Source organism: Miscanthus floridulus, chromosome 5 (genome assembly GCF_019320115.1).
Source record: "Miscanthus floridulus cultivar M001 chromosome 5, ASM1932011v1, whole genome shotgun sequence".
NCBI classification, from domain to species: domain Eukaryota; kingdom Viridiplantae; phylum Streptophyta; class Magnoliopsida; order Poales; family Poaceae; genus Miscanthus; species Miscanthus floridulus.
The window spans coordinates 61272157-61297355 of NC_089584.1; the positions used below are offsets into that span (position 1 = coordinate 61272157).

Sequence of the window (25199 nt, forward strand, 5' to 3'; positions counted from 1 at the left end):
CATATTATATGTTCATTGTGTAGATCTACTCACGTGGAGTCCAACAAAATTAGATTTCTATTTTATGATTTTTCTATGATTTACTATGATTTTTAAAGATTCAGTGAAAATAAATAAAAAACAAAAAGACAAACCACCATCACTGTTGTAAAACCACCGTCCAAAACCGCTTGGGGTTATTTGACCAGTTTTGGAAAGTTCAGAAGGTAGAAAATCCGGTTTTATAGTTTGGGGGTGAAGTAGTCCACCCGAAAATAGTTGGGGGTTATGTAGACTTTTTTCGGGCGCGGGCGCATGGTAAGGCGGTGTGGCCAAGAGCAGCGGCGCTGCTGGAATGGTGGCACGACGAGCGGTGGCATAGGCGCACGGTGAGGTGAGGTGCGAGATGAGGTGGCCTCTGCGTCCGTGGAGACGAGATTTGGAGAGGAGGTGGTCTGGCAAGTTGGGGAGGAGCAGAGGAAAGATCTCACGGATGGGAGGGAGGAGTTAACCAGGATGGATAAAAATTTCAGGTCCAGATATATAGATCACTGTTAGGTTTGGTAATACAACCGACACTGACAGACATCACTGTCGGATTTTTATATCAACCGGTAGTGATAATATCCATCATTGTCGGGTTGTTAGAAAATCTAGCAGTAATAGGTTTTTTTCTCACGAACCGGCAGTGATGTAACTATCAGTGTCTTTTAAATTTCCAACAGTGATGGCCAGCAGTGATTGTTTATTATGTAGTAGTGATCCCACTGAACATTCATCATCTCTCTCCATCTATATTCAATATCTATGAAACTCCTGTAAAATCTCCACTGAAACTGCCAAGGGCGTTAATTACCTTGTCACCTGTCTTATGGAACAAAGAGCAATTCCTACTGCTGACGATGTTGTCGTCGTTTGTTGTTTACAGGATTACTAGCGGCATCCTTGCATCATTATTGAAGTACACACATTACCATACCTCGATTTGCTCGGCTCTTACCACGCATGAAGCTATATATATCTCTAGACTAGATCGACGTGAGAAATGTACCCTTTTGCAGAAATCTTAGAGTAAATCTGACGTTAGAGGTATACGTTGAGAACATTTACCTGTAGCATATGCATTTTGTTTAGAGTTTAAATTAAATATAAATCCAACTTGGCCGTTGGAGCTAGAGGTGATGAGGTAAACAGGCCTTACCGCGCGCCTTAGCTACGTTGCAATGACCTAGCTAGAGAGAGTGCACCGTGGAGATATGGACAAAATGATATGTTCAGTTAAAGAGATTTCAATCTGGGAGGGATGGCATGTTGAATCTCTTGCAAGAGATTAAAGAGAGTATAAACGTGGATTAAAGTGGATAGGCACAGTCCACATATGGCTTGGGGCCTATCCTTGAATATGAAATAAGGCCCCACAAATTAGGCAGAGAAATGGAGGGAATCGAGTGGTCAAAAGTGGATAGGCACAGTTCATATACTAAGGTACCATCAATTAGAAATATACGTATGTACATAACTATGACTAATTCTCTAGCAATATATGCTAGTCAAAACAAAATTAGAAAGAAAAAAGGAGATGGAGAAAAACGAAACTAATAAACTCAAAGAAGTAGCAGTCAGGTGTTGAGGTATATAGGAGCTGCAATGCCGGAAAGGATTCTTGGTCATGTTCTTACTATATGGTGGCTAATGCTAGCTACTAGTCGTGCCAGCAGAGGAGCATGACGACGCATCTGCGGATGATGTAGAGCCTGGCCTTGTGCTCCCTCGCAACCTTGCTGAGTCCCCCGCGTCCAGAGCCCCTCTGCTTCTTCATCATCTATATATCCTCCTCCCTCTGTCTATGAAGTAACAGAAACGATCCTTCTGGTTCTGGGTTGGGGGAGCTAGCAGGTGAGGGAACCTTGGAAGAAGAGACGATGAGAGTGGCACGCTTGGATCGCCTGCCGGAAACTGAGCTCGGCCTCCGCTTATATAGAGGTAGATAGCGGTAAGCAGGCAGTGTGATAGACTGTCCATGCCAATATGCGATTGCCATGCCAGCTGAGCGAGTGAGCTCTAGGGCTCCAGCCTGGGTGTTTGCACTTGAACACGAGACGAGGTGACAGAGGAGACTTACCAGCATGTTCGTCACAAACCAACAACAATACGAACCAGCCAACCAAACAGGCTAATCCTGTGCGCGTGTGCGTCGGAACGTGGGTGCGGGCCCACCACCCACACGTGCACCTGCGGTCCCCGCCCACCCCGCGCTTTCAGCCTTGGGCGGATTGGATTCCCTCTGCCTTGGACCCGACCTCCTCTCATGTCATTTCGGCTCGCGCCAACCGGCCCGGCCTGGCCCCCACGTCGTCGTCCTAAACTACTGGTAATCATGGCGATCTACGCGACCTCCACGTCAGCTCATATAGATCATTGATTGCGAGCGTATTAGAGGTCCCACGGTGGCGCACGCGTGCACTCATATAGATCATTGATTGCGAGCGTGCGGGATGGCCCGCGCAATGATCCATTGCCCATCGGGCCATCGGGGGTCGCCACGCCAGTCGGAAATTGTGAAAGACTTGAGGTCGTGGCGCCAGGAAGAGCGTGGTCGCCACCGGTCGGGACCACACGTATGTCCACACGCTTGCATCGTTGCACATCGAGGTCGCGGTAGAACAGCGTACAAACCCTTAGTATAGCCATCGCAATTCGCAGCCACGCCAATTTCAGTCCACGCATAAACAATAAATTATGTGCAGCAAGACCGCATCTACTACTGGATTCGAGCTTAACGAGGCATGCTGCAAGACATCCTTTGACGACTGAAGGATGAACTTGACTTGACCATTCTTCTTAGCAGAGAAGTAACTTTTTCACTGTTTATACTGTGGACGAAAAGATCAAAGTTCAATAATTATGTGAGTAACCTCACAGCTGCAGACACAGCCTCACTGACGTATTTATTCGTTGACTGCACTAGGAGTTTCATGAAAGTTTTTAGAGTCACTTCTTGTCCCTATTAGATAGAAAAAGCATTCACACATTTTAGAGATGAAGCTTATATCAGTATAGCAGCATTTCAAGGTTTCTGGGACGGAAAACTAGCAGAAAATGACAGAAATTTGTGGCATCTCAGAATGCTACTAAATCATAATATTTTGTTGAAGAAAATTCCACGGAAACTGCTTCAGTAGCACCATTCTTGGCTAACACTATACTATACATGCCAAGCATATTTGCATCATAATTTGTGATGTCATGTTATATTTTTACCTATTATAACGAATAAGCACCAGAAGGTACCATCGTTTGAGAACAATTTATGCACGGATGACCGTGATATAGGTCTGACTGATTGATAGAATTGACTGAAAGATCTTACTAAAATTATGGCGGTGAAACATAGAACTATGGGACAGGAAATATATTTCCATTAGGGTAGCAATGATATAGCTACCCAAAATGGCAAATTCAGAACTTGATTAATGTTAAAAAAATGATGTGTATGGAAAAAAAATGAACCTAACGCAGTGCTCATTGGGGCTGGAGAAAATAAAAAGAAAGGGTCGATCACAGACCCTGACCCTAATTTCACAGGAACCGATTCAGGAGTGCCCCGATCGAATTTGCAGCTCTAGTGACTAGTGAACAAGGAAGCTTGCTTCGATTGATCGATTCCAAAGAAACTAGAATTACATTTCTATGCTAATTATTCATGCTCCATTAACACGCATGCAACTAACAAATTGGTTCCAAACTAAAATGTTTGTCTTTTTTGGTAACGGTGTGCAAACTTCAATTGTTAGTCTTATTCTTTGATTCCGTTGAAACGCATTGGCAATTTGGCATAACCTATCCTACAAAAAATACCGTCCATAAAATGCATGCCTGACATCACTATTCTTCGAACGGCTGTGACTGGTTGCATGCGTACATTCTTCAAAAGAAGTCGCAAGAAAACGGGACATTTGCCAAGTACAAAACATCCTCTTCCTAACCATGCTCTCGTTCTCGATACTTAAAAGAGCGGGACACATAAAGCTCTACATAGTCTATGCATACTTATCTCTACTGTTACTTACAGGGATACCCAAAAAAAAAAACGATCCCCATGAACATGATACTAAAAACAGAGGACCTATTCTACCCAGATCTTCCACAGTGTAAAATGTATAGAGACGCCTATTCACAAACTCACAACACACTCTCAACCTGCAGGCTCCACATCATTCCAAATGTCCAGCTAGTTCATCTGATTCCTCCTTGGCTCTGCACTCCATGTTCTCCTCAATCTCTGACTGAACTTTCTTCTGCCTCCTGAGGCGCATGCTGGTCTGCTTGATGCGCCCTTTACCTGGACCGGTTACTAAAAGTAGACGGGACATAACATAGGACAAAAGCTCCTCCCTATGTGAGAATGTGAAATCCAAATGAGCATACTCAAACTCATTATATGAAACCTCCACCCCAGACTTCCGCATCAGCTTGTAGTGCTTCTTTACCATGGATGGCGAGATAACTCTATCCCTCTGCCCAGCGACTAAGTCCACGGGAATGTCAATGAGACCATAATGAGCTCCCAAGTCCAATGGTTCCGGCATTCCATACGCTTCAATATTTGCTGCAGGGCTGCCATAGTCATACATTTGGAACTTCTTTGCCCTCTTTATCTGGGCTAGGTGAAGCGCAACATGAAATGACACACCAGGCATGTCATCCATGTTGTAGTGGGGCAAACCAAGCACTCCCACCCAATTTGAACTGTCACCGCCAACGACATATCCCATAAGGGTCTGGACAAGTCCACCCAAAGCTGGATAATTATGGAAATCCCTAGCCAATTTGTTTAGAAGCATCCTAAAGAACCGAGTTGGTATGTAAAGTCCAGGAATTAGTGGTGCAAGTACTGGACCAACAAACAAGATGAGCTTCTCTACCATACTGAATACTACATTGGAATCCTCATGAAAACCTGCAGGAGATAGTAGGACCAGTCTCGACAACCTGTGGGGCTTTTGTGCGACCCTTGAAGTAACCACATACATCAACATAACTGCACCACCCAGGCTGTGACATACAGCACAAAGCTTGTAGGGTTGATCTTCTATACTGTCTTCTTGTGAAGCCTGCACTTCCAAATTTTTTATCTTATCATTTTGATCTCCTGTCCCCTCACCTGATTGAGGCTGACTTTTGCCAAGTTCTGAAGTTTTGATCCTGTGAATTTCCTCAATAATTGCTGGCATATCTTTAGTTCCATGCTCATTAACAGAATATTTCCAGTATCTGGCAAAGAGGGAATGGTGAACACATATAAGCAATTACAGTGAACGAAGTAACTTGATTCACATGTTAGATGCATTTCCCGCTCGTGATAAACCAAACATACACATGAGCTTAACTTACTTGTAGGAGGAAATATTTTTATCTATATGCTCCCTTGAGACCAAGCCACGAAGATTTCCAAGAAAAACATCATAACCTAATTAAAAAAAGGAACTATGAGCAGTTAATTCACATCACTAAAAGTACATTACATCCAGTCTCTGTTACTGACCTTGATCATAAGCTGCAAATGCTGGTGAGCCAACAACACCATTTGACACCCAGCTGAAAAGATATATAACAAGATAACAGATGGGGGCCAAACAATACCAAGAAGTATATCGTAAACATAAGATAAACTGCTTTCAACTAAAGTCAGGCTTAACCATTTTTAACTCAAAGTTTCCCATTGACCCCAAATTAACTGTATTAACTTTATCATTTCAGCAGTCCATCAGTACTTGGACTCTATTTTCAATATAGCATTAAAAAAAATTCAAATATAAACAGTGCTTTCAGCATTAAATGCTCTAATTATCCATGGGAAACCACTGACAGGCAAGCACAGTTATAAACTGAAGTTTTTAGAACGCTAAACATATAAAGTAATTTATATGATTATAATGTCCATGTCTAACTTCAAGGAACTCTTGTCAGCCAGAGGAGTAAAAAAACAGTTAGTTAAATGCATAACTGGTTAAAGACAATTGCTAAATATCAGCATTCCAAACCAGAAAAAAAACACTATTGACTAAAAGCAACAGTTACACAAAGAAAACAGCATTGTCTGCTCACAGATCAGAAGTTCACCAGGTGATAGTGGTCAGAGATGTTATAGACAAAGGCAAAAATGTCATACACAGGTAGACAATTACACAACACTCTTGATCAATCAATGTTCTGATTTCAACAAAAATATCTACTGCACTGCATCATAATTTTGGCTAAGCTTAGTAGTGTAGACGATCTTGCCATTTGTTAGAGGTCCTGCATTGTCTGACTGTCCATACAGTCAGACAACTCAATACAACTTTATTTTTTGAAACAGTTGATGATATCACTATCACATGCTCGCAAAGTGGCAAAACTGTAAGTTTGGGTCATAAAGCTGCTAGCAAAGGATATCAGCAAAAATCAGAAACACATAAAACTGAGGCAAATGTCATAAACTTGTGTGGAATGTCAATAACATTGCCAATAGAGTAATTGGTCATCACTCACCCCATAGATGAGTCCAATATTCCATGTTGCAACAAGACAACCTTCCGTGAATCACGCCTAAAAGGGTAATGCATCAAGTTTTAATCCATAAATATCAGGAAATAAAATAACACGAGAAAGTCACTATTTTCACCTTGGAATTCTCTCCAGTAACACGACATATCCATCTGAAGTAACAACCTTAATAGCCTCAAAAGGATACCTGAAAGAACCACACACAAAAAAATCAATAAGGGATGAAAATAACGACATACTCAATAACAAATAAGGTTTGACTAAAGAAACTTCTGAGTTCTTTATAACCAGGCTGATATATCTATTATCTACTATACGATGACATCTAGCATTTCACAGCAAAATACCCAGCAGTAGTATCAGAAGCTACATACATGTCTATGATACTAAATCTATTTGATAACCCAAACCTTGGCTCTAAGCATAGCATAAATAAAAGGACAGAGTTTCTCACCCAAGCTCAGTAATAACATCTTCACATGTCCGGGAATCTGTGTTCAGAGAATGACGATACACGGTCTTCCTCTCCGTTGGAACAGGATTATCACTGCCAACATTAGCTGTCGATACATCAACGACAGAACCAGTATCATGACCACTTCCATGAATCCAGCAAAACAGGTTCTGCCATACTTCTGAAGGAGAAAGAATATAATGTGCTGCTTTGTGAACGATGTCAAAGACTGATTCGATGAAAATCTCAATTGCCAGATGAAGATCCTATGCAAAAAGAAGTAGGTCGATGAATACTAGATATGCGCATGAAAATTTGAACAAGAAAGGTTCTAATTATCCTAACTTGTTACAGAAAGTAGATAAACAGATGAAAGGAAATTCAGTTCTCAATTACTACCTCAAAAACTCCACGCCTCCTATCAGTTGTGCGTTGGAGAAACTGATCCCTTATATGAAATGATTTCTTGGCAAGACCAGTTTTTGAGAGATGAGGAGTTTCTGCACCTTTAGCAGTTGACCTTACCATCCGAAATTTAATGGCATTGAACAAAATGAATACTAAAGAAAGACAGAATCTCAATGGCCATAGTATCCAAGAAACTGCATATCTGATATGTCTCCTCAGTCGACGATCACGTCTACCAAAGCTGCTTGCATGCGATAACCGTGAACTTTGGGATAATGGAGAAGGAGGGCAGACAAACTCTTCATGATCATCATCCCCAGTGACAGAGTCAGCAATTGATTCAGCATCCGAATCAACAGAAAGATCATGGATGAACTCATTAAACGAAGATACCCCACTAAGTTCAAAAGAAGGAATGAAGTTATCAGAACAGAGTAAAACTATGTTACCTAAGAAAACAAAGCATATACTAGTTAGGTTATCCAGAACTAACTAATAATAATAATAATAAAAGGAAACATAAATATACAGGGCGATGGGATATTTCACCAGGCAAAAATATTTCACGTAAATTCACATGCAAATGGAAACAAACTGGACCATATCATTTACCATGTTACTCAATATTGATAGAGTCTATCCAAATTTCTGCATCAACCAACAATAGTTCTCAATTGGAGGAAGTAGCTCGTATATAATATGCTACGAAGTAACAGGCCATGTGGATTCAAATGCTTATAAATAAATTATGCTTAGGGAATCAATACTCGCTATTTATCTGCTTGGTTTTAAGTATTGAATGTTCCTCAATGCTACAAACACATCACATCCATAAATTTCTACCTTAATGGAAGTCATGAGAAGAAAGTTACATTACCTTTCCATCCAACGTGGAAGACGTGGCCCGCGGAGTGCTGGCCTAAGTTCCCAGCCACTTATGCCTTCTAAAATGTTGCCTTTTCCAGGTAATAGTGTCAATAAGAGCGCTGACATTCCATTTATGAACCTTGCAATGTTGTTCAGTGACTCATATGTGAATGTCTTCACAGATCTGCCAATAGAAGTGCCAGAAGTCAATTAGCAATATCTACAGAAGGTCTAAGACAAGATCAACTAACTTGTATTTTTCTGTTTCTGGTCTAAAACAAATTACAGATAAAATCAAGAATGTCTAAAGTTAATGTTTCAGTCTCCCATGGAGCACGTGTTAAATGCAAATCAGTGGTTTAAAGTAGAACTCTGCAGCAGGGCTAAAACAAGATGAACTATCAGCAATGCACAGAACTATACATGGAACCAAGGATTTCAAAAGCCTCATGCTCCAATGGAACACATGCATCAAATGAATGGAAATGAAAGTTCCTCCACGATTCCACGACAACAAAATTCTGGGCTACAAGCATTGTGCACACAGAAGGTAAAATAAGTATTTAGTTTATCAAAGTCAGATGTTACGGTCCACAAGCCCATAAAATGCCAAAGATAATCCCATCTGACAGTTTATTAACATCTTTGAAAAGGATATTCTAAGCCAATGTAATTAGGGATCCACTTTTGTAAATATCAAATAAGCTAATCATTCAATAACCTGCCTGGTATCTTGTACAAAGGTTCAATTATTCACCCTAGAACCAAGTACAGCAAATCCAGTGGTATATACATCAGATGGGATTGTTTCCATGATAGCAGTTACCATTATATGTTTCAGAACCACAAATGAATTCATTAGTAGAGGCCAAATAAGTTCACGAACTGTTTACTGTTTGCCCAAATAAATTTTTGCTCTCATGAAGCAGCAAACAAAGCATTAGTTCATAAGAAATTGTGTGTCTAATTTTGTGAATATTCTATAAAATCTGCAATTCCTTACAATACATTTGTCCAGATCAAATTCTCAGGCTACAAGAATCTTTCAAACTATGCCTTTCGCTCATCAAACTAAATCTTTCTGAGCATGGCCACTCCTATCCCAAAATCACTAAAAATCCATACATAGTAGATAATAGTTACTGCAACCATTTGAAATAGGATTTATTAGAAGAACAATAATATAAAGGGCGTACCCAGTGCAGAGAGCTCCCGCTCTGTGCGGGGTTTGGGGAAGGGTGTCAGTGGCAAGCCTTACCCTCGCCTGTGCAATGCGAGGAGACCGCGACTCGAACCCGGGACCTTCCAGTCACAGGCGGTAAGACTACCGCTTGCACCAGGTCCGCCCTTCAGACGAACAATAATATAGAGCTTATTTTTTCTAACTGGTCTATTCAACCTGTAATGACATACAGGGTCCAAAAAACAGCACTGTATCTTCATTATTTGCTATTTGTCAGTTAATACAGCTCTATATCTTCATTGTTTTTTATTTGTCAGTTAATACAGCATTGGCACAATACATACCTTTCAAAATTCCTAATCAATGATATACAGGGAGAAATAGAATAAAAAATAATATAGAATTACCCTAAATAAGCAATACTAATACTGTTTGCTTGTAAAAAAATCTAAATACTCAAGTTCAATCATATGTGAACTAACTCATGCTAAGTTGCTCTAGGGAGGGTTGTGCACCTCCGCGTTACCGGTTGCCCATCACAGGCAAGTGCACTCCAATAGCAAAGGGAGTGTTCATGCTGATCATTTAGAGCTAGCCTCTGCCTTCCTCGGATTGAATAAGGGTACCCTTGCGCATGTTAGTGCGCACAATGAATCTACTATCGTAATGTCAGAAAGTAAAAACAATTTTCCTGGACTCTAGTGGCCTGTATTTATAGTTCGATTGCACAATGTCATGGCTTTGAACGGAAAAAAAAAAAAGGAAACATTGGAAGTGAGAACCATGCCATGGTTCCCGCATTCCCCTCAACCTCAAGCATCCTTTGTTAACAGATCTGCAGCAATCAGCTTCATAATTTGGGCATACGAAAATAACTAGTAGTGCATATACAAAAGCGTGTTAAGGTAATCAGTGCCGAGTCCAACGTCCTACGAAATCTACAGCAGCACATATTGACCCAACTTAATCCCAAGCTAGCAACGAGCAGCTCGTGGCCCGAACCCTTTCATCAATCACGTAAACCTGAAACCACACCACAACCATCTCCTACCGCACGCACCAAACCCTCTCAACTCGCCGATTCCCCGCGCCCTGACGACCCATTCCCTGGAATAGCCGCATACACACATACTGAAATCGCCGCGGGGTATGAGGAGAGGCTGCTTACTCCTTGGTGACGGCGATGACGTTGTCTACGAACTCCTGCAGCATTGCTGACCGCGGATTGGCGCGGCGAGCCGCGGATTAGGTTGCCTCCAGCTCCTTCTGGAACGCCGCAGGCCCCTGGACGGGGGAGGGAAGAGGCGACGCGAGCTAGAGACAGAGAGGGAGAAGAGGAGGATTGGGGAGAGAAAGGAAAGTCGAACTCGAACGCATGTGCCCCTATTTTAGTCTTGGTTTTTCCGATCAATATCAATTTTTTGGGGGAAGAAACACAATTAATTATTAGATCGGGAATTACCTGGTCCACACGTATCAGTGGCGCGACGGGGGTTGGGAGGTCCTATTTGCACATGGCATGTGGGCCATGTGGAGAACAATGGCCCATCTGTCGGCCGTCGTCTCGAGATGGCATAGAGTTTTTTTGTTGTTGTTGACAACAGAGATGGCATAGAGTTAGGCCGGTTGTGTTGCGTTGCGTGGCGGGCGTGGCCAGATAATACAGTTTTATCCGTGGGAATCGGGATCCATTTCGACCGTTTTCCAGTGGGAGGAAGGATTGAAACACTGGTACGTGGGGGTCTGACCGGAGGCTGGCCGGGTCGGTTCGGAAGCGGCTCCGGCTCCGGCTGGACTGGTTCGCTTTGCTGAAAAGTCATTGCTTAAAGTATTGATCGTTGATTTATTGTGTCGCTGAAATAGTACGACTCATAAGACAAGCGGACAGAACCTGTGGCTCCGGCTCCTGCCAAACGCCATCGAGAAAACCAGCTCTCGCTGCCGAAGCCTAAGAACAGCCAGAGCACCTTTTGTTGTGCTGCACGGATACAGCCCCCCCCCCCCCCAATGAGCTTCTTTTGGTTCCTCGTCCATTGGTCGTGCGAAAACACAGGATCTATGTCGCTGCTTCAGGGCACGCTTACGGAGTGGTTGCACAGGGGCGGCCACAAAGGTGGGTATTCATTGGAATACCCAAGATTTAGGCGCAAAAAATAAGTATACATAGTATATATACATGTAAAGGTCATGCCAACCTTTGGGATAAGTTCATTGGAGGGAGTTTGTTCATCATTATCCTAGGTGCATGAAAGCCATAATCTCATATCAATTATGTGTACTCTATTTATGAATTACTTCATTACAGAAATATGTCTTACCAACCTTCAAACCTGCTGCAGCAATTTCTCCAGATTCCTCTTCACCAGGGTTGAAATCTCCGTCACCACCCTTGAAAAGTTTTTTTGACGACACCACCCTCAAAACGTTGGGGCAAGAGCTTTCGCCCACATCACCATGAGCATGAATGGTTGGCTACAACATAGGGGCCGTTCGACTGGTATGAATACCAGCCGGAAGTCACTGTGCTGAGCTGAAAGTCACTGTTCATGCTCTCCCAAATTCCTCCATATTCCTCCAAGCGAACAGGGCCATAGGGGCAAGTGACAAGCCTGTCAAGACTCGGCGAGCAGGAAGATGAAGACGTCTTGTTCTGCAACACTGCTTCAATAGTACTTTTCAGCGAACGAATATTATTTTTCTCTCATAATAAATCAGCATAAGCATTAGCAGCAGCCAAATTTTAACGAAACAAACAGGGCCAAACTGTGGAGTGCTGCAATTTTCTTTCTTTTCTTTTGGATCACCAGTGCTATCTTCAAGCAGCTGCATGAAGCTTCCATTAGAAGGGTCATCAATTTTGTCGGTAGCTTTCAATGGAAGACAATTGTCTCCCTTGTCTTTCATAGAACCTCGTATAAACTAACGGCGTTGCCAGGATGAGCGTCACAACTTGCTTTGAGATTACTATACGCCACATGTCATGTAAGGTAGTGTTTGGATGCGATGACCAACTGGAATGGGATGGGATGGGCCCAGGATCAGTGCTATTTGGTTGGGGGGGGGGGGCAGGGGGCGAGGACGTCCCACGTCCGAATATTCGGTGCAGATGGTGGGATGAGTGCACAAGCTCGCGAGGAGGAAGAAGAGGAGACACACCAAGCGTGGCTGCGTGGGAGGGCTCCGCCATGGCCGCCACGCATGAGAGCTGCGCCCGCCACCACCGCAAGGGTGAGTTTTGACCTCGCCGCTGGGCGGACGAGTTGCGACCCCGTCCGTGCACAAACGAGTTGTGGCCTGCTGACATGCCAAGGCGAGCTCTGGGCACCACACCGGCGGAGAAGGATTGAGGCACCGACGGAGGTGGCTGCTCCGGGCCCTGTGGAGGAGGCGGCTCGGGGCGCTGCGTGGAGAAGGCGCGGGCATCGCGTTGCATGGTCACCGACGGAGGAGGCGTAGGCATCGATAGTGGAATCAGGGTGCTGTCGATGCGGGACCCACAGGATAGCCCGCAAGGAAGAGAGAAGATCCTCCAACTTTTTGTTCCAAATAGCAAGAGGCTCAGGGGCTACACTCGGTGAGTGCACTTTTTCTTCAAAAAAGCGCACGTCACAGAAAAGACTTCTTCAAGGCAAACCACTTCAAGACCTTAAGACAAAAAGAACCCGGAACGAGCCATATCCAAGTTCTTTTTGACCTTCAACGAAGAAACAAAGCAGTTTGAAGACAAGATCCTTTAGCTCCTTGTTCCAAATAGCAAGAGGCTCGGGGGCTACACCTAGATTGATGAACTTTTTTTAAAAAGCACACACCACTCGAAGATCTAAAGAAACGCTACATGGTTTCACTCAAGAAAGCACTCGGACGACCCTTGTTCTTACTCGTCAAGAGGAACAAGACGAGGCTTCCAGATTTCAACCATGAAGTGCTTGAGGGCTTGTCGATGAGGGACCCATAGGATACCCCACAAGGAAGAGAGAAAATCTAGTCTAACTAGGATTCTTCCCATGTAATCCTAGTAGTAATACTACCCTGTAATCATACTAGGACTCTATATTGTAAACCGACTAGGACTCTGGCCTCCTGACTATATAAAGGAGGGCAGGGCTCCTTGGATCAGGGGTTCAGAGAACAATTGTACAACACAACACTTCACAATCAATCCAACGCAAAGGCTAACGCCGACTAGACGTTGGGCTATTACTCGATCAACGATCGAGGGTCCGAACCAGGATAAATTGACTGTCTCTTGCGTTTATCGTCGAGTTCTGCATACGCTAAAGCCCGAACATACTGCCCTGGGTACCCCCGTGGTAGGCTATCGATGGTGAAACATCGATAGGGTGCGGGACCCCCAGGATACCCCCGCAAGGAAGAGAGAAGATCTAGTCTAACTAGGATTCTTTCCATGTAATCCTAGTAGTAATACTACTCTGTAATCCTATTAGGACTCTACATTGTAAACCGACTAGGACCCTGGCTTTCTGACTATATAAAGGAGGGCAGGGCTCCTTAGATCAGGGGTTGAGAGAACAATTGTATAATACAACACTTCATAATCAATCCAACGCAAAGGCTAACGCCGACTGGACGTAGGGCTATTACTCGATCAACGATCGAGGGTCCAAACCAGGATAAATCGACTGTCTCTTGCGTTTACCGTCAAGTTCTGCATACGCTGAAGCTCGAACATACTACCCTAGGTACCCCCATGGCAGGCTATCGGTGGTCAAACATAGACAGCTGGCGCGCCAGGTAGGGGCTTTCGGCGACTTTGCATCCGAGAGCTCGATGGACCTCGACAACATGATCTTCTCGAAGGGATCAACCTTCATCTTCAGTTTGTGGATCTGCGAGGTAGGCGACGATGGCAGGTTCCAAGGCTGTCTCCTCAAAGATTCAGATCATCATCAAGACCTTTTCATTTTGGCAACAACGACAGATCAACTTGCTGGAAGATTCACGCAGCTCGCGATGTCCGATCCAACTCAGATTTCGTGGCTTCACACATCCGATTCGAACTCAAGTTCCGCTTCCGAGATAGAGTCTTATCCAAGTTCTTTCGGAAAACCGAGTTCTTTTCCGATAAGGCTCCGGAACACAACGTCAACCTATCAAGAATACAACTCGGAGTACACTCAGAGTACTTTAAAGAAGATGGGTCTTTTTCCGTTTGATCTCCGCAACATGGCAACGTCTTATCAGGCATAGCTCGAAAGATCTCTTAATCTAGTACTTAGAATGCCACTGAAAGGAGCCCAGGAAGGTGTCGTGTTAACTATAACACCTCAAGACTGCATTGCCCACTGGCTAGGTTCCGTTCCTGAAAATTGCGGCACCCAACTAGTTGACAATACGACAACGGCAATTCTACCCTACCAAGAAGGAGACTCAATCTGTGACCTTGAAGCCTCTACTGAAGTTATTAACAACTCTGACAGTACGGAAACCAATGCCGATGATAGAACAACTCACGCTCAAGAAGTGTTCATGATTTGCCGTCCTCAATCACCATTAGTCCCCCCAGAAGCGCCCGACGTCAGGTCTTCAGATGAATCTGAGTCCAACATATCACCATTTACCTAGGGGCACGATGGTGAGACCAAGAGTTAGAGGCAAGCCAGAGAAAGAAAGAACAAATTGAAACAAGGATGTCAATGCCATGCTAAGCAGCGCAAGGAAGCTTGGATCAAATATGAGTTAGACCTAGCTGAGTACAATAGAAGAAAATCAGAGCGAGAGGCCGAAGAAGGATGAGTAGCGAATACACCCTACGATAAGATCCGAGAAGCACTAGAAGAACTCAGGGCGACTTCACATCCCAATGAAAAACAAGAACAGCTCCGAGACTTCCTCCGATCAACAGTCCTAAGGACGCACGACGGAAGGGCCTGCTCAGGACTACCTGATAGATCAACATCTCATGAGCAGGAAGATCAAAATCAAAGGAAGTCCACTTTCGAGAGACTTGGATCAAGTGGAAGTCACAATAGAGAAAGTAGAAGAAATCATAGTCAAAATGACCGGGTCGAACAACCAAGAAAGGCCAGAAGCAAAGCACCTACTCGGACAGCCACGCAAAACTACTCTCGCCAAGACAATAGTTGGCAAGAAGGGGGCGCTGAATCAGAATACACAGAGACCAGAATGCACGATAGATTCCCCTATTTTGCAAACAGACTTGCTGCAATACGACTGCCTCACAAGTTCAAGCTGTCCAACCACTCCAAGTATAATGGCAAGACCAAACCAAAGCAATGGCTCAGGATTTACTCACAATCGATTAAATTGGCTGGAGGAGATGATGACATCAATACCTTGTTCTTTCCCATGGCCCTAGAAACCATGCCACTTCAATGGTTTGACAAATTGAATTTAGGATCAATCAGAAATTGGGAGGACTTGCAAAGAGCTTTCTGTGAAAATTTTGCAGGTATCATTACACACCCAATTACCCACATAGAGTTAAAAGGACTCAAACAGAAAGGAGGTGAAAGTCTCAGAAATTACTATCGACGATTTGGCAAACTACGAGCTCAAGTACATGATATCACTCAACGAGAAGTAATCGAAGCTTTCTCTCATGGAATCATGGCTAGGTGGCAATTTCAAGACTTCTGCAAAGAAAACCCAAGAAACAATGAAGAATTCAGACGAACAGTGGAAAGGATTATTACTGTGGAAGAAAAGACACAAGAAAGATTCCCGGATAGAAACAACCGAGACAACCTGGACAAGTAAAATCTTCAAAATAACAGACATCAGGAAAGAAAACGTGGACCAGACAACACCATAGTAGTCACTGACAAATCAAGGAAGTTTTCCAAGCCCAGGAGGTATGACGACATTGAAAACATGCATTGTGTCTTGCACCCCAAAGGAAATCACACCATCGGAGATTGCTACACCTTCAAAGATCGATACATAAGAAAGGATAGTAAGGAAAATACCAAAGAAGGTAATCAGAAAAAAGAAGAAGACAGTCACGAACATAAGGGATTCCAAAAATCTAGGGGGACAGTAGCAGTAATCTTTGCCGGAGTTCTAGATTCCAGAAGCAAACATCAAGAAAAACTAGCGCTGCGAACCATCATGGCAGCAGAACTGGCTACCCCAAGATATCTCAACTGGTCACAGTATCCAATCCAATTCTCAAGAGAAGACTAATGGACTAGCGTAGGAAATGCAGGCCATTACCCACTGGTTCTAGATCTAACTATTGCCGATATGACTGTCACAAAAGTACTAATCGATGGGGGAGCCGGACTCAATATCATTTTTTCAGAAACTCTAAGGAAGATGGGACTACAACTCGCCAGGATGATTACACCAACAAACACACCTTTTTATGGCATAGTACCCAGCAAGGCAGCAATGCCACTTGGACAAATCACTCTACCGGTTACTTTTGGGACTCCCTCGAACTATCATACAGAGTTCATCAAGTTTGAAGTTGCGGACTTCGATTCATCATATCACGTAATCCTCGGGCACCCGACACTAGCAAAATTCATAGCTATACCGCATTATCCGTACCTATTGCTTAAGATACCAGGGCCTAATGGTGTCCTTTCTCTTCAAAGTGATTTAAAGCGTGCTTTTGACTGCAATATTTAGGCAATCCAAATTGCAGGAAAAGCACAGGCCATCGATGGAAGAAAAGAAATAGCCACAGTTGTAGCAGAAATGAGCCCAAAAGAGCTAGTGATACCGGCTAAAAAACCCAGCATCTTAGCACCACCAAAAGAAGTCGACGTCAAACAAATCGACCTAGGCACCGGTGATCCCTCTAAAACGACAACCATTAGCGCCCACCTCTCGGAAAAATAGGAACTTATGCTCACCAACTTTCTTCGGGACAACAAAGATATCTTTGCTTGGAAGCCAGCCAACAAGCCAGGGGTCCTAAGAGGGTTGGCTGAGCACAGAATTGATATCAATGAAGGCTCCAAGCCTGTGAAGCAACGACTACGATGATTCTCACCCATCAAGAAGGCAACAATTAAAAAAGAAATTACAAAACTAATGGCAGCCGGATTCATCAGAGAAATCCTCCATCCAGATTGGCTAGCAAACCCAGTTCTGGTACAGAAAAAGAATACGGACGAGTGGCACATGTGTGTCGACTACACAGATTTCAACAAACACTGCCCGAAAGATCCGTTCGGGCTATCACACATTGATTAGATAGTTGATTCAATAGCAAGATCTGCCCTATTATCCTTCCTTGATTGCTATTCAGGATATCGCCAGATCGCATTAAAGGAACAAGACCAGAGCAATACATCTTTCATCACTCCATTCGGAGCCTACTGCTACAAAACCATGTCATTTGGACTCAAGAATGCTGGTGCCACTTACCAAAGGGCTATCCAAACGTGTCTCAGTGATCAGATCAGTGAAAACATAGAAGCATACGTGGATGACGTAGTAGTAAAGACAAAGAACCCGGATACACTAATTGAAGACTTAAAGCAAACCTTCGAAAACCTGAAAAGATGGAGGTGGAAATTGAACCCAAACAAGTGTGTATTCGGAGTTCCTTTAGGACAACTACTCAGATTCTTGGTCAGTCATTGCGGAATCGAAGCAAGCGCCAAGCAAATTCAAGCCATAACAGAGATGGGTCCTCCTCAAAGTGTCAAAGATGTGCAAAAACTAACAGGCTGCATGGCGGCCCTCAATCATTTCATATCAAGACTGGGTGAAAAAGGGTTACCTTTCTTTAAATTGCTAAAAAAGATAGACAAATTCGAGTGGATAGAAGAAGCCAATGAAGCTTTCAAGAAGCTCAAAGCATACCTCACCTCCTCACCCGTTCTCACACCTCCGAAGAAATATGAAGACATGATGTTGTACATCACAGCAACTTCTACTGTGATCAGCACAGCGATTGTCATAGAAAGAGAAGAAGAAGGGCGTGTATATAAAGTACAATGTCCCATATACTACATCAGCAAAGTATTCTCAGAATAAAAAATCCGGTACCCGCATGTGCAAAAACTACTCTACGCCCTCCTAATCACTTCACGCAAGCTTTGCCACTATTTTGAAAGCCACAAGATTACCATGGTGACAGATTTCCCACTCGGAGACATCCTACACAATAGAGATGCAACAGGGCACATATCTAAGTGGGCAGTTGAACTTGGTGCTCTCGATATTGATTTCACCCCACGGAAGGCAATTAAATCTTAAGCCCTGGCCGATTTTGTTGCCGAGTGGACAGAAATTCAACAATCTATGTCAAATACCATCCTCGATCATTAGAAGATGTACTTTGATGGATCACTCAAGCTAGGTGGAGCCAGTGCAGGCGTTCTCCTCATTTCTCCAGATGGAAAACAACTTAAGTATGTCCTTCAGATACTATGGCAAGCTACAAACAATGAAGCAGAATACGAAGCCCTCATCCACGGGCTACGAGTGGCAATTACCCTCGGAATCAAGCATTTACTCATATACGGTGATTCAGCAGTAGTCATCAGTCAAGTCAACAAAGATTGGGATTGCACCAAAGAAAACATGGGCGCTTACTGCGTTGAAATACGAAAGCTTGAAAACACTTTCGAGGATTAGAAATTCTACACGTCCTGCGCGATTCAAATATTGCGGCAGACGTCCTCACCAAGCTTGGATCAGACAGGACGAAGGTCCCACCCGGTGTATTCATAGAGGAGTTATCAGCTCCCTCTATCAAACAACCCGGTGAGATAACCCATGAAATCTCAACTAAAGGCACCCAGATTTTGGTAATCACCACTTCATGGACCCAGGTTTTTACCGATTACATCAAAGAGAATAAGTTGCCAGTGGAAAAAGAGGAAGCTATCCGAGTTGTTCGTAGAAGCAAGAATTATGTCCTAGTAGGAGACAAGCTCTACAGAAGAGCCGCATCATCAGGAGTACTCCTAAAATACATCTCATTTGAAGAGGGCAAAGAAATCCTAGATGAAATACACTCAGGTTGCTGTGGAAATCATGCCACTTGAAGAACACTAGTCGGCAAAGCATTCCACACCGGTTTCTACTGGCCAACCGCTTTGAAAGACGTAGAAGAACTCATCAGAAGATGCAAAAGTTGTCAAATGTTCGCAAGACAAGCTCATGTGCCAGCTCACAACCTCATCTGCATCCCACCTGCTTGGCCTTTCTCCTGTTGGGGGCTGGATCAAGTAGGACTCCTCAAGAAAGCAAAGGCAGTTTTGAGTACATCTTTGTAGCAATTGACAAGTTCACCAAGTGGATTGAGTACAAACCACTCGCAAAATACAGCGCAGCCAAAGCAATCGAGTTCATCCAAGACATTATGCACCGCTTCGGTATGCCCTATCGAATCATCATAGATTTGGGTTCTCCCTTCACAGCCACGGAATTCCAAAGTTGGGCACAGGACTGTGGCTTCAGAATAGATTACGCATTAGTCGCACATCCAGAGGCCAACGGACAGGTCCAAAGGGCTAACGGACTCATACTAGCCAGATAAAAACCAAGATTGTATGAAGAACTAGTAGACTATGGATCAAAATGGATTGAAGAATTACCCAAGGTCGTATGGGGGCTACGGACTCAAATAAGCAGAGCCACCGGATACTCACCTTTCTTCCTAGTTTATGGATCAGAAGTCGTACTACATGCCGACTTGATTTGGACGTCACCAAGGATAGAACAATATGATGAAAGAGAAGTAGAACACACCCAAAGATTAGAGCTCGACTGTACAAAAGAAGTCAGAGTAAATGCTACCCTTCAATCAGCAAGATACCTCCAAGGATTAAGATGCCACTACAACAAGAATACCCAGCATCGATCACTACAAGTCGGAGACCTAGTACTAAGAAGAATACAAAAAACTGACGGACGCCATAAACTACTCAGTCCATGGGAAGGTCCTTTTATCGTCATGAAAGTTACCGGACCAGGCACATACAAGTTGATAACCGAAGACAGAAAAGAAGTCAACAATACATGGCACATCAGCCAGTTAAGAAGATTCTATGCATGAAAACAACTCAAGGGAAAATATACATACAAGCCACAAGAGATCAATGTTCATAATCAATAAAGATGGTGCTCATCGACAACATATGTACTATTATGACTCACCAATGTTCATGATCAATAAAGATGGTTCTTTCTAGACAACATATGTCTTATTATGGCTTTCCCCGAGTTGTTTTCAATCAACCCAAACAAAAAAGCAAAATGGCTGAAAAGACGCCTGAGCATACCGGCCGAGAGCAAAAGAGCTGAAAACATGATTGAGCCCGCCGATGAGGGTAGCTAACAAGCTAACACCCGAAACAAAAAGCAAAATGACTAAAAAGACATCTGAGCATACCCTGAGCATACCTGCCGAGAGCAAAAGAGCTAAAAACATGCTTGAGCTCGCCGATGAGGGTAGCTAACAAGCTAACACCCAAAACAAAAAGCAAAATGGCTGAAAAGACGCCTGAGCTTACCGGCCGAGAGCAAAAGAGCTGAAAGCATGCTTGAGCCCACCGATGAGGGTAGCTAATAAGCTAACACCCGAACAAAAAAGCAAAATGGCTGAAAAGACGCATGAGCATACCGGTCGAGAGCAAAAGAGCTAAAAACATGCTTGAGCCCGCCGATGAGGGTAGCTAACAAGCTAACACCCGAAACAAAAAGCAAAATGGCTGAAAAGACGCCTGAGCATACCGACCGAGAGCAAAAGAGCTAAAAACATGCTTGAGCCTGCCGATGAGGGTAGCTAATAAGCTAACACCCGAATAAAAAAGCAAAATGGCTAAAAAGATGCCTGAGCATATCGGCTGAGACACCGATGAGGGTAGCTAATAAGCTAACACCCGAACCAAAAAGCAAAACGACTCAAACTAAGCCTGAACATAAATTAGAGCAATTTCAAGACAAGACCCTCCAGCTCCTTATTCCAAATAGCAAGAGGCTCGAGGGCTACACTCAGAAGATCCCAAGAAGCACTACACGGTTTCACTAAAGAAAGCACTCGGACGATGATTGTTTCTGCTCGACAAGACTTGAAGGAACAAGACAAGGCTTCCAGAACTCAACCATGAAGTGCTCGGGGGCTTGTCGATCCTAGGATGTTTTTGCAACCAGAGATAGGATCAGATGCTGACCACACTCCGAGTTAAGCCGAAAAGAAGAAGCTGGAGATGTCCTAAGTCTTTTCAATACTAACAAGGACACAAAGTTTGTCGAGACAACGATCTATACCAAGTTGTTTACAAGTCACAGACGAAAGCTAGACAAGAACTCGACAAATCAAGGAAGTCTGTCAAGACATCAATCCACATATACCGAGTTGTTTATAAGGCACAAACGAAAACCAGAAAAGCACTCGATAGATTAAGAAAGGTTGTTAAGACAATGATTTACCTAAAGCCAAGTTGTTTACGAGACAAAGAAATACAGACAAAGAAGACATCAACAAAAAATAAAGAATTTCCATTCAGTCTTCAAGTATAGTGTTTTATTACAGAAGCTAGAATACAAAGGTCGATTACATTATGCATCATCATCAGGAGAAAAAACATCAATGTTAAGATTATCTACAATCTTCCTGGCCAAATCATCGACCTCGGGCTCCAAATAGCATCTAGATACTCTTAGCTCTCGGCTTCATCAGCAACCTTGGACAAAGGAAAGTCCAGAGAAAGAACCTAGACCTGGGCAAGAACATTCCTGGTACAAAGATGGGCACACCGCTTCACGAACTCTTAGAAACGGGTTGGCACTTGGGGAATGAACTGAGCCCAAGAATGACCGTCGTCTACTGGAGTCTAGAGAAGGTCGGCAACTGACTGAAAAGACTTCCACAAAGCTTTCTAGTTCTCAATAGCCGTTGCCAACTTGCCAGTCAAGTCTTCAACGGTTTTTTGGGCCTGCACAAGATCTCTGTCAGCTCCACGCCTAATAAACTTAGCAAGCGTGAGTTCTTCCTCAGCTTGAGTAATTATCTCCTTAGCCTTATTATGGCTAGTACGAACGAGTGTCTTCATCTCCTCGATACTCTCCGAGAGCTTCTGCTTTTCAACTCAGAGAGCTAGACCAAGCAACAAAAAGGCAAATCAGTAGAAAGGCAAATTTGAATACAAAGGGAAGAGAAAAAGAATTCATGATACAATGGCACTCTTTCTTCATGGCCTCCACATTTTTCGAGGCCTCCTGGGCAGCTGCATCCCTCTGCTTTTTGACCTAAACTACCCGGGCACGGAGAGCCTTCTCCTCCTCCTGATGCGTTTGACGCTCAGTCTCCAACTTGGCCCAACAGAGGTCAAGCTCTGCCTTCAGGGTACTCACCTCGAAGGACAACTTTTTCTCTATCTCAGACAAGAAAAAGAAGCCAGTATGATCATGAGAAAAAGACTGAGCAAAAAAGAAAGAGAGAAAACAAGAAATAAGGGTAGGAGAAAAACAAACATCCAAAGAAAGAACTGCAAAAAAACTTACCTGGAGCCTTTCCCCAAAAGAAGTTGCAAGGGTCGACAAGCTTCCCTAGGCGGTGGTTAGCTCCGACAATCGATGAGTGGCATCAAACTGCTGCACCACGTCATCAGCCAAAGGCGGACCACCAGAAGCAAGAAGAGGAGAGGGAGAAGCCGGCTGAGGCGAAGAAGGCACGACCAGGGCAATCTCCTAGGAAGCCACGGCCAATCACTCAGATGAACCCGCCGCCATGGCCACGGTCACCACAAGAGCCGGCAAATCAACAGCTGCGGCCTCTGTCCCCCTCACAGCCACCTCGGCGATCGTGCGTTCCGAGTCCTGAGACTCAGTACGTAAGGGCGCACTAGAGGTTTGACAAGAAGTCAACTGGAGGCTCAGGGAAGATGAAGGCCTAAAAGTTGATAAGGAAACTCACCAATAAGAATAAGAAAAAAGGAGAACAGAAGCAAAGAAATAAAACCAGAATTCACTCACTCAGCTATCTTCTTCTTCATAAGACCAAAAGAAGACCTCGCAGGGGGAACCACAGCAGCAAAAACATCTCCACCACCCTGCGACAGGAGTAGCGCAGCTGGTACTAGAGCCCCAAAAGAACTTGAACCCAAAGACCGCTTACTACAAGGGAACAAAACCAAAGTCAAAACAAAAAGAGGGGTTCAACAACAGGAATACAAGAAAAGAACTCACCGATGAGTAACGAGGGTGGCATCATCATCCTCCTTTTCTTCACTCTCAACCAAGGCCACCATAGCACCAGTTGAAAAAGGACAAAAGTACTCAGTCAAAGATAAAAACAAACAACAAAAGGACAGAGCATATTAATATGCTCACCTAAGAGCATGCTAGCTACAACTGGAGTACCTGGACGAGTACTCATCTGACGGGACTTCTTGGCAGCAGATGGAGCAGAAGAAGAGCTATCCACTCGCCCCCTCTTTCCGAAAGTATGAGGAGCTCGAGGAACTAGACGAGGAACATACTCTTCATATACGCCAGAAAATGTAGAAGAAACACCAGGAAGCATCATGGTAGTTTGAGACTTACTGGTCAAGGATGCCCCAACAAGACTACCCTCGGCCTCCACATTTGTAGGGCAATCATCAAGAGGAATTGGATCGACAAAATTATGCCCCAATTCGTATAAAAGAGTAAAACAACAAGACAAGAAAGATTAAGCAAAAATGGATACAACAAAAGAGAATCAAAAGTACTCGTATAAAGAAAAGAACAACTCATAGTAGGGGGTGGGTTGTTAGCACTATACTCAAGGACAGCAAGCGGAACGACGCTTACTCCTTTTAGCATCTTCTGAAGACGCTCGAGCATCTCCTCGTCAGTCAACTCAAGGGCAGGGACCATACGAGAAGGGTCCTCCGCCCCAGAGTACTCAAAACTGTAATGTTCGCGCTCCTTCAAAGGTTGAACTTGGTGGCGAAGAAAACTTGAAATAATCCTGAAGCCGGTCAAACCTTGCTGTTTCAAAGTGCAAATCCTCTCGAGAAAAGGCTTGATCATCTGGAGCTCAGCAATCATCACAGGGTTTTTGTCCCATCGGTCATTAACCCAGGGACCAGATCCGGAGTGAACGGAAAGCGGAGGAATCAAGTTGGCAGCATAAAACCAGTCATCATGTCAATCCCTCATAGAATCGACCAGGTCATAGTCAAAGAATTTGATCTTAAGACCCTGGTGAAACTGGATCCCACAGCCACCAAGAACATTGGTGTCATCGCGGCGGGGTTGTGGCTTTAGGTGAAAGAAGTAACGAAAGAGAGAAAGAGAAGGAGGAATTCCAAGGAAGGTTTCACAAAGATGAACGAAAACAGAAAGATGAAGGACAACATTGGGAGCAAGGTGGTTTAGGCTAATCCCAAAATAGTTAAGAAATCGATGAAGAAAGGCAGAGGTAGGAAGGCAGAGACCGGCACGGATAAAGGAGACGAAAAGAATAATCTCACCGGGACTTAGAGTAGGGACCCGATGCTCGCCTGGAGCTCTCCAATCAGCAAATTCCTTGCTCTAGAGCAGGCCATCACTCACGAGCTCGTGAAGCTAATCTTTGGTTGTTGTTGGTGTCGGCCAGATCTTCTGAGCAGCCCTCATCGCCATGAATTCTTGATTCTCAATGACGGATAGCGATGCTTCCTCGTCGACAAAGCTCGCCTGGGACTTACTCGCCGACTTCTTCCTACCCATGTACTAGCAAAAGCAATGGGGCACTAAGAATAGAGAAGGCTCGGAAAGGCAGCGCTAAGATGACGGCGGCAATGGCGATGACGGAGTGTTGAAGGCTAGGGTTTCAAGGCAAAG

At 43.9% G+C, this 25199-nt stretch overlaps 1 protein-coding gene across 1 annotated transcript; it reads right to left on the reverse strand.

The window, feature by feature from the left end:
• Positions 1-3858: 3858 nt before the first annotated feature.
• LOC136450002 (uncharacterized) lies at positions 3859-10834 on the reverse strand. Its single transcript, XM_066450252.1, has 9 exons — positions 10609-10834; positions 8268-8441; positions 7382-7787; positions 6983-7248; positions 6647-6715; positions 6514-6570; positions 5525-5577; positions 5374-5449; positions 3859-5253 (listed from the first exon to the last, which is right to left on the reverse strand). The coding sequence occupies exons 1-9, from the start codon at positions 10650-10652 to the stop codon at positions 4194-4196; spliced, it is 2205 nt and encodes a 734-aa protein (XP_066306349.1). The 5' UTR covers positions 10653-10834; the 3' UTR covers positions 3859-4193.
• Between the last annotated feature and the right edge of the window lie 14365 nt (positions 10835-25199).

Bases quoted from the DNA above. Each gene is read 5' to 3' on its own strand.
- LOC136450002 (XM_066450252.1), bottom strand. From the start codon at position 10,652: ATGCTGCAGGAGTTCGTAGACAACGTCATCGCCGTCACCAAGGA. The intron at 5,578-6,513 runs GTGAGTGATGAC...ATATCTTTTCAG, and splicing joins ATATTGGACTCATCTATGGG to CTGGGTGTCAAATGGTGTTG. The intron at 5,450-5,524 runs GTCAGTAACAGA...TTTTTTAATTAG, and splicing joins ATTTGCAGCTTATGATCAAG to GTTATGATGTTTTTCTTGGA.